Raw genomic sequence first — 12339 nt, 5'->3', positions numbered from 1 at the left:
TGATTCCATTAGGCAAAGGGATGGACCAGGTAGCTTCTCACCATCTCTTTCAGCCCTGTCTCTTGTGTTTTCAAAAAGCTTTATAAAGCTTTTCAAAAGCAAAAAGCAAAAAAATAATGGAAGGAACAAAACGCCACCTCGGCATTCTCTGAACACGAACACAGCTCTTACGGTCCTGACAAGCAGGTTCTCACGAGCCTCGACGAAGCAATTGAAGACATTATTGCTCCAGCTCTTTATTTTGCTCCTCTCTCAGAAATTACAGCTCCTTACAAGAGTGTTAACAGAAGGGAACGTGTGCCTGCTCCCCAGCTGCCCCAGTTCACAGCCTGGTATATTAATACAGCCTACCAGTGACAGTCAGCTCGTGCTAATATGCTACACAACAAGCATGATTAACTGATGTACTGACACATTCCCTCCTGCCACGTTGTTCCAGGGGCAGTAACATCCAGCAAACGGCGGGGCAGAAACGCCGTGAAGCACTGCAGGAAGAGTTTCCAGAGGACATTGGTCAGATCCTTCGTAACAAGAAGGCTGTACATTTCAGTTGCTCATAGAGGTGAGAAGAAACTTTATTCTGGTGGAAGAAATAGTTCTAAAGAAAATAAAATACTGAGTTCCAACAGAATTTTCCCTAAAATAAAGCCACACAATATAAAATATATTAGACAATACAAAATGAGAATAATTGGTATAATGGGAAACCCTTAAGCTCTGAAGTTTTCTAAAACAATTATTAATTTTAATTTTGTCTCCCATGCCACATAAAATTATCATATATGCCACTGTAAGCAGAATATAAGCATCAACTTTTTATTATTATTATTTTTTAAATCAAAAAATTGAAAGAACCATTTTCCAAGTTGGAACAATTCTGCATGACTGACCTCCTCTCTTTCACAGAATTTGGGATTTTTGAAGTATCCAGCCTAGTCAGACCAAAACTAATTCTGAAAACGTCAAAGCGTTACATGAAGCTTTTCACTCTGCAAAATATTTACACGCCCAGCTATACAAAAGTTATCTGTATGCGAACTCCCTGCCACTTTTGATATCCCAAAATACTCACTTAAGTGTAAACGTAGTGAGCAAACCGCAGCTCCAGTCTCACTTCAACACAAGGGAGAAATACTTCATGGCCTTGATGTGTGCATTAATCAGCACGACAGCACAGTCCTGCACGGAGCCTGTACCAACCAGGGCAAGCGACCCACACAGCCCACTAGCCCATCGCTCACGCTGCAGGCTCTCAACGCTCATCCTTTGAAGAACCATAAAATCTAGAGCGTTATTTCCCAGGCTGCTTCAGTGCACGTGTTCGGGGGTAGTAGGTACGTACTGTGAATGCAGCCTTTCCTGTTCACACTCCAGTACTTTTTATTCCCAACTTCCTGTAACTATTCACACTTCCTAATAACAGTTCACACAGACTTAAAAAATAGCAATAATAACCAGCTTATGCTTGCCTGATAAACTGACATTTACAGGTAAGGATGGAGTAGACTGCTGGTAAGTCCCAGGTTTAGTACTGACTTATTCTGTGCTCTCCTAACTATCCCCAAGGTTATTACCACATCTGAAACCTAAAAACACACGAGGGTTTTTGTTGTTGTTTTTGTCTTCTGCGTTATTTGTGGGGGGTTTTGTTTGTTTTGGTTTCGTTTAAACAACAGAGTTAGTTTCTATTTTTGTGTAAGTCCCTATCAGCTTATTGATCTAAGAGTTGCCATCAGTAAAACCAAAGCAGAATTAGGGCAACAGTTTACTATTTTAAGAGTTCTGATGAACTTTAAAGATGAACTGGTTTAAAAAGAACAGAAAAGGTTTCAAAAACAATTTCAAAAGCCTGAATGTATTTGCTGGGTTGTGAAGACCACCCAGTTCAAGCACATCAAAAGTATACTCTAACAGACCATGCAGACAAATCCTAAAGGTCCTGGAACAGCAAGCCGCTTACAAAGAAAAGCAACAACTCTGAAAACGTGTTAGCGAGACATCTGGTTTTTGGTTTTCTTTCCACAGACAGTCGGTCTGCACATGCGAGATCAGACACGCTGTGCTCGCCCTGCCAGTGATAAGACACTATCCACTGACAAGAAGATAAGAATTACTCTCTGCTACTGCAAACGCTTCGAGGTGCGTTTTTGTGTGCCATTGGTTTTGAGTAAGAATTTAAACATAAGATTTTGAGATAAGTAAAACTGTGCGTGCAAGCTCTTCACTGAAATCCAAGTCCACCTATGATGTTGCTATTTTTATTTTTTCTTCACCCATATTTCCATTCCTAATCAGAGTTCCTATTTAAGGCTGAGAAACCACCAGACGAGGCACTACTCAAAAACATGTGGATACAAAAATGCCTTTGTTTTGAGCTATAACAATAGCATCGCGCCAACCTGGTTTTCATCTCCACTTAAAATGTCCTTCCCTTAAGTGCACTCGTCGTCCTACCTCCAAACGGCTGGCATCAAAATGGTTGCAAGATAAAGCTTGGGCAAGCGCACGCCAGCAGTCGCTAACATGACAGCACAATCAACCATGTGGATGGTTGATAGTTCTAGCACTACTTACAGGGAACTAATCTTTCAGGAATTTCCCACAATTCCTTCCCTCGTGCTAAAGGAAAGACAAGTTTTTTGTCTTTTACACCACAAAGCTTATCTTGCCGTAGTACAAAGGGGGACAGGATGCGCTCCCAGGCGTCTCAGTCCAGAACTCAAGTGAGGGTACAGCCCAAGGGGACACGGAAACCTGAACTTTATTTACAGGATGGCTGATCATATTTAAGCCAGGCACACTCAAGAGAATTATCCTGAGTAGCGATGATCTGGGTTATGCCCAACAAATCTGCGCCCCAAAGAGTTTATCACCTAAATCGGAATGTTTTCAACACTGCTTTTGGGCGTGTGTATTTTGAATAAACTAGAATGAATACACTCTTTGTTTTTTTCTTAAATGGGTTAATTTATCTTCACCCGAACGTTTGCTTTCCTGCAGAGTTATTAAACTGTCTGACTTTCAGGTGAATGCACAGCGAACAAAGAACTGCTCCACTTTCACTTATCTAAATTCTGCCGGATCAACAAACACCCAAGCAGTGGATACAATCTTTACAACTCACAATTAAAAAGTCCAGTCTGACTGAAAACCAATGAAGACATGGGTTTCTTCAGCGACAGCCGAATGGATAGACTGCACCAAACCAAAAACTGCACCGTAGTACTCGGTATCGGTATCTACAGCTCCAAGCGACCGATCGCTTGCTTTCGGTTTCTTTGAGCTCAGCCTCCATCCACACTGGCAGACAACACATGAAAGGCAGACAGATACACACAAAAACAACCGCGCCAGCTGCGGTAAGAAACGGCGCAAAGTGGATACGTAGCTGAGGTTTGACAGCAGCACCCAAACCAAATCCACTCCCCACCAGGAGCGATCAACCAACCCCGGCACAGCGCATCACCCGAAGCAGATCAAAGCCACGCCGGCCCGCAGGTACCCCGGAAACGAGCCCCTCTCACCCCTTTGTTCTGCGGAATACACTGACCTCATCCTGCCACGGGAGCTGCGGGATCGCAAGGAACAGCCACGCGCAGGAACCTCTAATCCAGCAACCCAGAGAGAACACAACAGCAGTTGCTGAGTACCTCCTTACTCCCTTGAATTCCACAAGCGGAATACCAGGTGCCCAGATAAGCAACACGTTATGCATAATTAAATACTAAAGTTTTGCCTATACCAGAACGACTTGGTCTCCAGGACTATCCAGCTGCGTGCTACCACTGCTTCAAGGACACAATCAAAGGGTTTTAGGAGGCTCTTCTTCCGCTAGCAAACAGTGCCAAAGGTGTGAGATAACATCGATAATTCTTTTTTTTTTTTCCAGATTTTCTTTTGCTGTACATCTAGAACAAATATAAAGGCTTCCTGACAGGATCTAGAACTGCAGTTCAAAGTACCCAAAAATGTCATGCAAATAATACCAAGAGTTTAAAAAATCAACACTAACATCGATATCGGAACATTTCCTAACAAATGCAACCAAAACTTTCCAAGACAGAGATCCCCAGCACCAGATTGCCTGTCCCCAGGGAACAGCAAAGCATGCAGATAATTAAGCTTTCTTGAGTTTACAACTTGTAACCTTCATGTCATTTTATGGAAACAAACTATATTTAAGGGAAAAAAAAGGAAGAAAATATTTACATTTTGACAAGATACAACTTGTGCACATGAACGACCACCAAATAAGTTCCCATATGTTATCAGAAGGAGGTTTACAGTATGATGTGACCTAGTGTACTAATCCAAGACTTTCAAAGTATGGCTCACATCCCGCTGTCAGCACTCTGCAGCCTCCAAACTCATCCTTCACTTATGGTTATACAGCTTCTCCGCAACCATTTTCACTTAAGTATTTTTAGCATCCATCTGAAAATACAAGTTTTGCCCTCTGGAAAGAAGCTAATTGCACCATCACCTTTGGTCCATACTGTCCTACTTTCCTCCTCTGTCCTTTTCAGTTACTGGATTCCGGCATTCCTTCTTCTCCTCACGTTTCTTGAACTCTTTCTTCCACTGTTTCTTTCCTAGTCTTTGATATCCTTGTTTCGATGGTCATGCTTAGCCATGTTATCACCTTCATCTTCCTCTACCTAGCGTACTTACAATCCCTCTACCTCATCTCCTTGCCACCTGGGTTTTTTCCTCACCTCTTGCTTTTAACCAATTGCTTCCCTGTCATTGCTGTCACCCCACCTGCACCCTCTTTCACCACTACAGCCACAGTCCTACCAGACTCCTTCATTCCAGCTGCTCCTATAAGGCGGCCAAACTCCAACTGGAGACATCACCAGAAATAAAGTAACTTGTGACTTCCCAGCTCCCTGAAGATCACGACAGGATCTTCACGACAGACATAAAGCCTAGAAGCCCTCATTCTGCCACAGACTCAGTATTCTCAACAGCCTGAAGGAAGAGGACGTGGAATAGCCTGTGATCCTTGCAGCAGGCATACAGGTTGTACGGAACCATGCCTCGGCATTCCTGCAGCTCTTTTCATCCCGTGTATCACAGTGCGCATACTGGGAAGAAGTCCATCACCAACTTTTAGTTCGTGTTTTCGTAAAGAATACAGACCATGCTCTGAACCTGCCCTTCTCATTGTGGGTGGGGGCATCAGCACAAGTGAGAGATACGGGTAATTCGTACAACCTTTTTTCTGTATGCGGACAACACCCTAAAGTGATAAGGGCAGACAGTTCAGCACACGTGTTTGGTTCACAAACAACAGTCCCAAATTTTTTTCTTTTAAGGAGGACAGGGAACACCTCACCTATTACCACCCATTACACATCCATCACTAATCCACCCTCACAACGACACTGCTCACTCTCCATCCACCCCACTACCCCTGTTGCAAAAGGAGAACTGAATATCATTGCCACAACTTCCAATCCAGACAACTTATCACAGGCCAACTTTGCACAGCACAAGCTCCAGGAGGTCGTATATCCCTGAGACAACGCGGTGAAATGGTATGTTTTGCTCAGGGAAGACACGTCCTGCGCTGAGGCACCGTCTCCAGCGATGGAGGTGATACACACCAAGAGGCAACACACACCGACCGTGTTTCCTTCGCAGAGGAACTGCTCCCGGGCGGTGTACGAAAAGGTGGGAACGGGACATTGTACGAAAAGGTGGGAATGGGACATTGTGTGGTTTTCATGGACCATTTCCTACAGGGTACATTTCCCACGTGCATGTGTAAAACACTCCCGTAGCCCACCCGTGGGCAACTCCTTGAGGACGCCCGCCCTGAGGAGGGACCCCCCACAGCCATCCCTCACAGGGTGGCACACGGGGCACAGACCAGTGGGGTTTCAGTCCTCGGGGGCTGCCACGCAGCGCACTGCCTGTCTCCTCATGCCGCTTCCCACCACACCTGCCCGAGGAGCCCCCCCGGAACCCCTCGGGGGGTGCAGGACCAGGGTGACAGCCGCGGGCAGCGGGACATGAGGAGCCCGACACCCCAACGTGCCACGACCACGGGTGCCGGTTCCACGTCCGAGGTGACACAACCGCGGGCCGGGGGAGAAGGGGCCGCCGCTGCGGCACGAGGACGCACACGGAGACCCCGCCGAGGGGGCCGCGGGGCACAGCCACGACCGCCGCCCCGGCTGCCCCCTGGCAGGGGCCGGAGCCCCGGGGGGCGGCCGCCGCCACCGGTGCCCCCACCGCCCCGGTGCATCACGGTCGGCGCGACCCGCGGGGGGGGAGGGGTAGTCGCTCATCCCCCGCCCCGCCCCCCCTTCCCCACCCCACCTCTCCCCCCCCCCCCTTCCCCTCCCCTCCCCCCGCAGGCGGGACCCGCCGGCCCGCGCCGGCTGGGGCCGGTTCCAGCCGGTGCTGCGCGGGCGGGCGGCGGGTCTCCGTGCGCGCGTGCCGCACGCTGCCCGCTGACGTCAGGCGCGTGTTGGCGCGCGGGCGGGCGGGCGGCGGCGGCGGGGAGCTCTCGCTACGTACGTGTAGTGCTGCGGCTTCTCGGGCTGCGCCTGCAGCGCGCTGGCGGCGCTCGCCGGCCCGGCCGCGGCGGGGCCGCTCGCCACCGGGCCCTTGGACATGCCTCCTGCCTTCCGCTCCCGCCGCCGCCGCTACCGCCGAGGAGACCTTTATTATTCACTCTGCGCGGTCCGCACGGAGGGCGCCGCGCGCAGGCGCCGCCGCCGCCATTGCCGCCCCGGTGCGCGGAGCGGGGTGGGACTTGTAGTCCCGCCGCGCGCGCGCGCTCCGCCAAGCCGGGACGCGGCGGGGCGGCGGCTTCCGGCCGGCGGCACTACAACTCCCGGGGGCGGCCCGCGGCCTCGCGGCCCGCGCTTCCTGCCGCGCGGGGGGCGACGGGACTCGTAGTCCGGGGGCGGCTGCGAGGCCCCGGCCCCGGCTCAGCCCGGCCCCGCCAGGCGGAGAAGGGCGCGGGGGAGGCCGGGCCGGGAGACCGCTGAGAGGACGGGGCGTTATTTGTGGCGGGCGGCCTCGCTTCCTCCCCACCCCCCCCTTCCTCCCGCCTCAGGGACTGAGCGTGGAGCGGGAGTGCGGCGTCCCTGCCAAAGGGTTATTTTAGTGCCGGCATCTCTCATCGCTCCACGGCCTTCCCCACCCACGGGACAGCGCCGTCCAGGAAGTGCCCGGGAATAGCACTGCAGTCCCGACGAGGAGGAGGAGGAGAAGGAGGAGGAAGGCCCAGCAAGCCGCGTGGAGGACCTACCTCCGAGTAGGTGACACCAAAAGCCCCTGGCTGATGGGTCATCAGAGGATCTCCCAGGCTCCCTGTCCTCCCCCAGGAGAAAATCCCACCCCACCCCCCGCAAGAAGCCTTGTCCAAAGAAGCGGCTGAATTCCCATGCAAAGAGCTTCCTCCGTAAATTAGCTTCTCTCCCAGGGGAGGAAATGATCCGAGCTTCTTTTAATAGGACTTTGATCTCTTGGGCTCCACACGGAACCGCTTCCCTCGCTGGGATCCTGCAGCTGTGTGGTGAAGGGCAGCAAGGATTTATATGGCAAACACCTTTTTTTTTTGACTCTGCCAGCGCGTGCGGTGTGAGCGACGTTAATAATAAACTTTCGGGCCTGGTCTGCATGCTGCCTGCGCAGCTGTTTTGGGGAGGGAAATAACTTTTTAAATTCTCATTTGCTCTGATTCAGCACCTATTGCAGGCAGGATTTTACCGGGGTAATTGGAATAATAAGTCATAGGATATCGATACCTCCTTATTCACCTAACAACCCTCCACGGAGGCTGGAGCACCATAATTACGCAGCTCTTGGGCAAGTAGGACAACTTTATTTCGTAAGTCCCTACGTGTGGAAGTATTTCAGTTCATATCTACATATACACACCTCTATAGCCAACATAAAACCACTGTCAGCGATGAACCGGTGGAAAAAACCTTCCGTCATCGACGAATCACACTGAAAACACCATCAATGTGCGTTTTGTGCACAGGGATTTGGAAACCACGGACTCGAATCCCTGTTTGCTGATGTTTATTGACAATTTGGTACTGACACCGTTTCCTCTTCCAGTTCTCTCGTTTCACAGTCGGGACAACTCACGGCATGCTCTGCCAAGCCGCAGAGAAACGTTTGGGACACACTGGGTACGCGTGCCTGGGGTGCGTTCACTTCCACCTTTGTGCAGGTCCTTGTTAACGCGGGCTCGTTTGCTCTCTCCAGCTTTGGTGTGTGCGCCTGTCCCTCAGCCTGTTTCATCCAAGAGGATGCACAGCTTTTCTCCTGTCTTAAAGAGAACAAAAATTTAAAAGTATCTCTAAAATTAGAAGCGTAAGCAGCCACCGCTACAAAACCATGGGAAAGGAAATATCTAAGGAGCCTCTCAACTCCTGTAACAAACATTAAGCACAGTCTCCTGCCATGAGCGACAGTGGAGTATGCTCTTCAAAATAACGAATTTAAAGTATATGCTGGTACCATCAGAACAGGTTTCTAGATTTCTTCTCCCTAAGCATGAACAACTGATGAAAGGAGAATGCTTTACTTTGGAATTTCCAAAACACATACAATGCACATGATTGTTTACCTACACCTCCCAAGTCACTCCATTGATACGCAGCTTTTTATCTCTGATAAATAATTAACATTTTCTTTTACAAGAAAGAAAATTAACCTGGAAATGAGGAGCAGAGGCAGAGGAGATGCGCAAGAGATGACATCCCTCCCTCTGGCAGCCCTGGCCTGGGCACACGTGACGGTCCTGTCGCACCATATTGGCGGGCGTCTGCTTGACTTACCCGAGCAGGCAGAGAAGCAGGAGTCACGCTCCCTACGTGCCGAGCTCCTGCGCCGCGGCGATCCTCGCTCTGCCCGTCGCGCCGGGTGTCAGCCCGAGAGACCCACGCGTTCAGGGAGGATGCAAAACCTCATGCAAAGTCTGCGTGATTACAGCTGCGCTCCAGTTTGCGGAGCTCAGGGATACCTTCGGGAACGGCGGTTAAGCAGGCGTCTGCCTGTGTTCACTATATATTCTGCGTGCTACAACTGCTGGGCGTTTGGGACCTGTTCTTCTTGATTGAGGTGCCCTTCCCATGGGGGCAGGGACCTGCCTCTGCTCCCAAGAATCACAACAAATATAATGAAATAGTCATATATAGCAAGGTGTAACTCTTAAGGCAGCGACCTTGCCAAAAATACAGTCTTTTCACTTAATTGCTATTTATCTTCCTAGATGCTACCAACAGAGAACATGGAGTTGGGCTTTCTACTTGCAATGAAACTTCGCTATTCACCTTAGCGTCGAAGGCGACCAACAAAATCAGTGGGATTTGGGGAATGGAGGTGCAGAGGGGCTCAGCCTCAACCCCTGCGTGCCCCAGGCTGGCTCCAGGAGCAGGTGCATGGCCCACAGTGGCCCTTTCCCAGGGCCAAGGGCCAGACTCTTCCCCACTTTTGGGGGGTCACAGACCAGGAGGGCAGCCCAGTCCAAAACCAAGTCCCACGACAAGCGTTCCTAAGCCGCCGCAACGATAAAACCAGGCAAGAAATGCCAGAGGTGCTGCCAGAGCCTGTTCCCTCGCGAGGGGCTTCATTCCTCCCCACCGACACTCGCGTACACGGGGTGTGGGGACGCGGTCCCCCAGCGGTCCATCGCACCGGAGGCTCCCGTCCCTTGCCCGGCGGGCTGCGCGCTGCGGCTCCCGGGGGAGGCGGAGGCGGAGGCGGGGGGGTGGAGTGGGGGGGCCACCGCCCCGCCGGGCGGCCCCGCGGCCCGGCCCGGCCCTCGCCGCTCGCAGCCCCCCGCCAGGCGCCTCCGCAGCTCACGGCAGGAAAGGCGCTCGCTGGCAGGGGCGGGGGGGCGGGCCGGGAGGCGGCGGGGGCCGCCGGGGCCGGGCGGGGGGTGCCCGGGGGAGCCCGCCGCCCCGCCGCGCCCCGCCGCCGCTCGCCCCTCTCCTATTGACTTCCCATTGTGGAGCTTTGCAACAAAGGGTAGGATCCAAACCCTGCCCCGTTTCGTCCAATCAGGGCGCAGAGCGCCCGCCCGTCGCCGATTGGCCCGTTCTCGGTTCACAATACCCAATCGGGCGCTTACTTTAAGAGCCAATCAGCGGGCGGGCACGCGCCCAATCAGCGGCGAGGAACCGGAGCACGGCCTTTGTGTGCGGTGACGCCACGGCGCCGGCGGAGGTCCCCGCCAATGGTACGGCGCGCTGCTGCCAGGTATTGTGAGGTCAGCGCGCCGTGTGCCGCCCCCTCTATAAAAAGCGCGTCCCCGCGGCGGGGAGGGCGCAGTGAGGGGCTGGTCGGTTGCTGAGCGGCTGGTGGAAGGAGCAGCGCGGGCTTCGGTGCGCAGCGCTACCGGTCACCGGTGCTTCCTTTTTCTCAGAGCGGTGAGTGGCGGGCGCGGTCCGCGGCGGGCGGCGGTGCTGTGCGGCCGGTGGCGGCCTTGGTTCTCCGTGGAGCCTGGCGGGCAGGCTGGGCCTTGCCTACGTGCCCCGAGTCACGGCTGCTTCCCATCCCCCCCTCCCCCCCCTTCCCCGGGGCAGCCTGGGAGGAAGAAGGAGGCGGCGTGACTCAGTGCGCTTCCCCCGAGGAGGGGAGCGGCCGGGCCACGACGCGAAGCGGGGGTGGAGGGGGAACCGTGACTCCTCCTCCCTCTCCCGGGGGAGGCCGCTGGCCGCCTGCCCGCCTCAGCGGCGGGGGAGGGGGGCAGCTCGCCGACATCTGCCGCTACTGGGGCTTGAGGGGATTGGACGTGGAGGCGGGAGCGGGGGGGGGGGTCGGCACACACCGCGTCGCCGGGCCTGGAGGGTTGTGCTACCGCCGGGGATGGGCAGCGCTGGGCCCCGTGTCACGCGTGGCTGTCTCCTTAGGTAAGTGAAGAAAAATGGCCCGTACAAAGCAGACCGCCCGTAAGTCCACCGGGGGGAAGGCTCCGCGCAAGCAGCTGGCCACCAAGGCGGCCCGGAAAAGCGCCCCCTCTACTGGCGGCGTCAAGAAGCCTCACCGCTACAGGTAAGGCCCGGCACGGCCCGGCGCTGCCGCAGCCCCGGCCCCGGCTCACCCGCTCCCTCCTTCCTCCAACCAGGCCGGGCACCGTCGCCCTTCGTGAGATCCGTCGTTACCAGAAGTCGACGGAGCTGCTGATCCGCAAGCTGCCCTTCCAGCGGCTGGTCAGGGAAATCGCCCAAGACTTCAAAACAGACTTGAGGTTCCAGAGTGCAGCCATCGGTGCGCTGCAGGTATTGCTGGTGGCCTGCCGGGCCTTGGCGCTCGCGGCGCTGAGCGTGCTTCGCTGAGGGTTTCTAACGACATTTCTTCTTGTGCCCTTGAAACAGGAGGCCAGCGAAGCATATCTGGTGGGTCTCTTTGAAGATACAAACCTGTGCGCCATCCATGCCAAGAGAGTCACCATCATGCCCAAAGATATCCAGTTGGCTCGCAGGATACGGGGAGAGAGGGCTTAAGTGAAGGCTGTTTTTATGGTGTTTTGTAGTAAATTCTGTAAAATACTTTGGTTTTAATTTGTGACTTTTTTTGTAAGAAATTGTTTATAATATGTTGCATTTGTACTTAAGTCATTCCATCTTTCACTCAGGATGAATGCTAAAAGTGACTGTTCACATAAACCTCAGTGATGTGAGCCTTGTTGCTCAGGAGTGACAAGTTGCTAATATGCAGAAGGGATGGGTGATCTTTCTTGCTTCTCATGCATGTTTCTGTATGTTAATGACTTGTTGGGTAGCTAAACTTGTAAGGTACTAGAATTGATATAAATGTGTACAGGGTCCTTTTGCAATAAAACTGGTTATGACTTGATCCAAGTGTTTAACAATTGGGGCTGTTAGTCTGACCATACATCACTGTGATCAAATGTGGACTTTTTCAGAGGGTGGAACTACAAGTCTTAACCACAGTGTAACTTACAGTTTCCTAAAAACGTAAACCTGGCAGCTATAGAATACACTATGTGCATTTATAATAGCTATTTTATATATTGTAGTGTCAACATTTTTAAATTAAATGTTTTACATTCACATGTGAGGAGTGTTTGTCATTTGGTTTGAATGGGCTTGAAGACGCTTCCTCCTCCTGGCTCCACTAGGTTAGCAGTAGGTGTCTGTAAGCTGGGACTGCTGCTGTGGCAACTTGCTGTCTGTCAATAGAACAGAGCTTACCCTGGCCCCCTTGAGAGGTTTTTTTGGAGGCTTTTTGTAGCTTGACTCACTGCTGTTGGCCTGTGAGAGCAGAGCTTGAGCCTGTCACTGTGGGGTAGAGGAGGAATAGCCTGACTCGCTGGGCTGGGCAGCAGCCTTCTGCCTTTTG

General features: G+C 52.8%; 2 protein-coding genes across 4 annotated transcripts in view; one reads left to right on the top strand and one right to left on the bottom strand.

Annotated features, from left to right (window-relative positions):
• The window catches only part of UNK (unk zinc finger), a 46528-nt gene extending 39902 nt beyond the window's left edge, over positions 1 to 6626 (bottom strand). For 2 of the 3 annotated variants that reach the window (XM_086624244.1, XM_086624245.1), the window contains exon 1: positions 6529 to 6626. In XM_086624244.1, the coding sequence (XP_086480370.1) occupies positions 6529 to 6626 (98 nt within the window). Of the gene's footprint in view, positions 1 to 3550; positions 3900 to 6528 lie in introns of those variants that run through there. The other variant, XM_086624247.1, reaches the window with a different exon arrangement.
• Positions 6627 to 10300: 3674 nt separating this feature from the next.
• H3-3B (H3.3 histone B) lies at positions 10301 to 11525 on the top strand. Its single transcript, XM_086623943.1, has 4 exons — positions 10301 to 10403; positions 10887 to 11028; positions 11102 to 11255; positions 11352 to 11525. The coding sequence occupies exons 2-4, from the start codon at positions 10901 to 10903 to the stop codon at positions 11478 to 11480; spliced, it is 411 nt and encodes a 136-aa protein (XP_086480069.1). The 5' UTR covers positions 10301 to 10403; positions 10887 to 10900; the 3' UTR covers positions 11481 to 11525.
• Positions 11526 to 12339: the final 814 nt, after the last annotated feature.

Source organism: Tauraco erythrolophus, chromosome 20 (assembly GCF_009769465.1).
Source record: "Tauraco erythrolophus isolate bTauEry1 chromosome 20, bTauEry1.pri, whole genome shotgun sequence".
Taxonomy (NCBI): domain Eukaryota; kingdom Metazoa; phylum Chordata; class Aves; order Musophagiformes; family Musophagidae; genus Tauraco; species Tauraco erythrolophus.
This window is presented reverse-complemented; position numbering and strand designations above follow the sequence as displayed.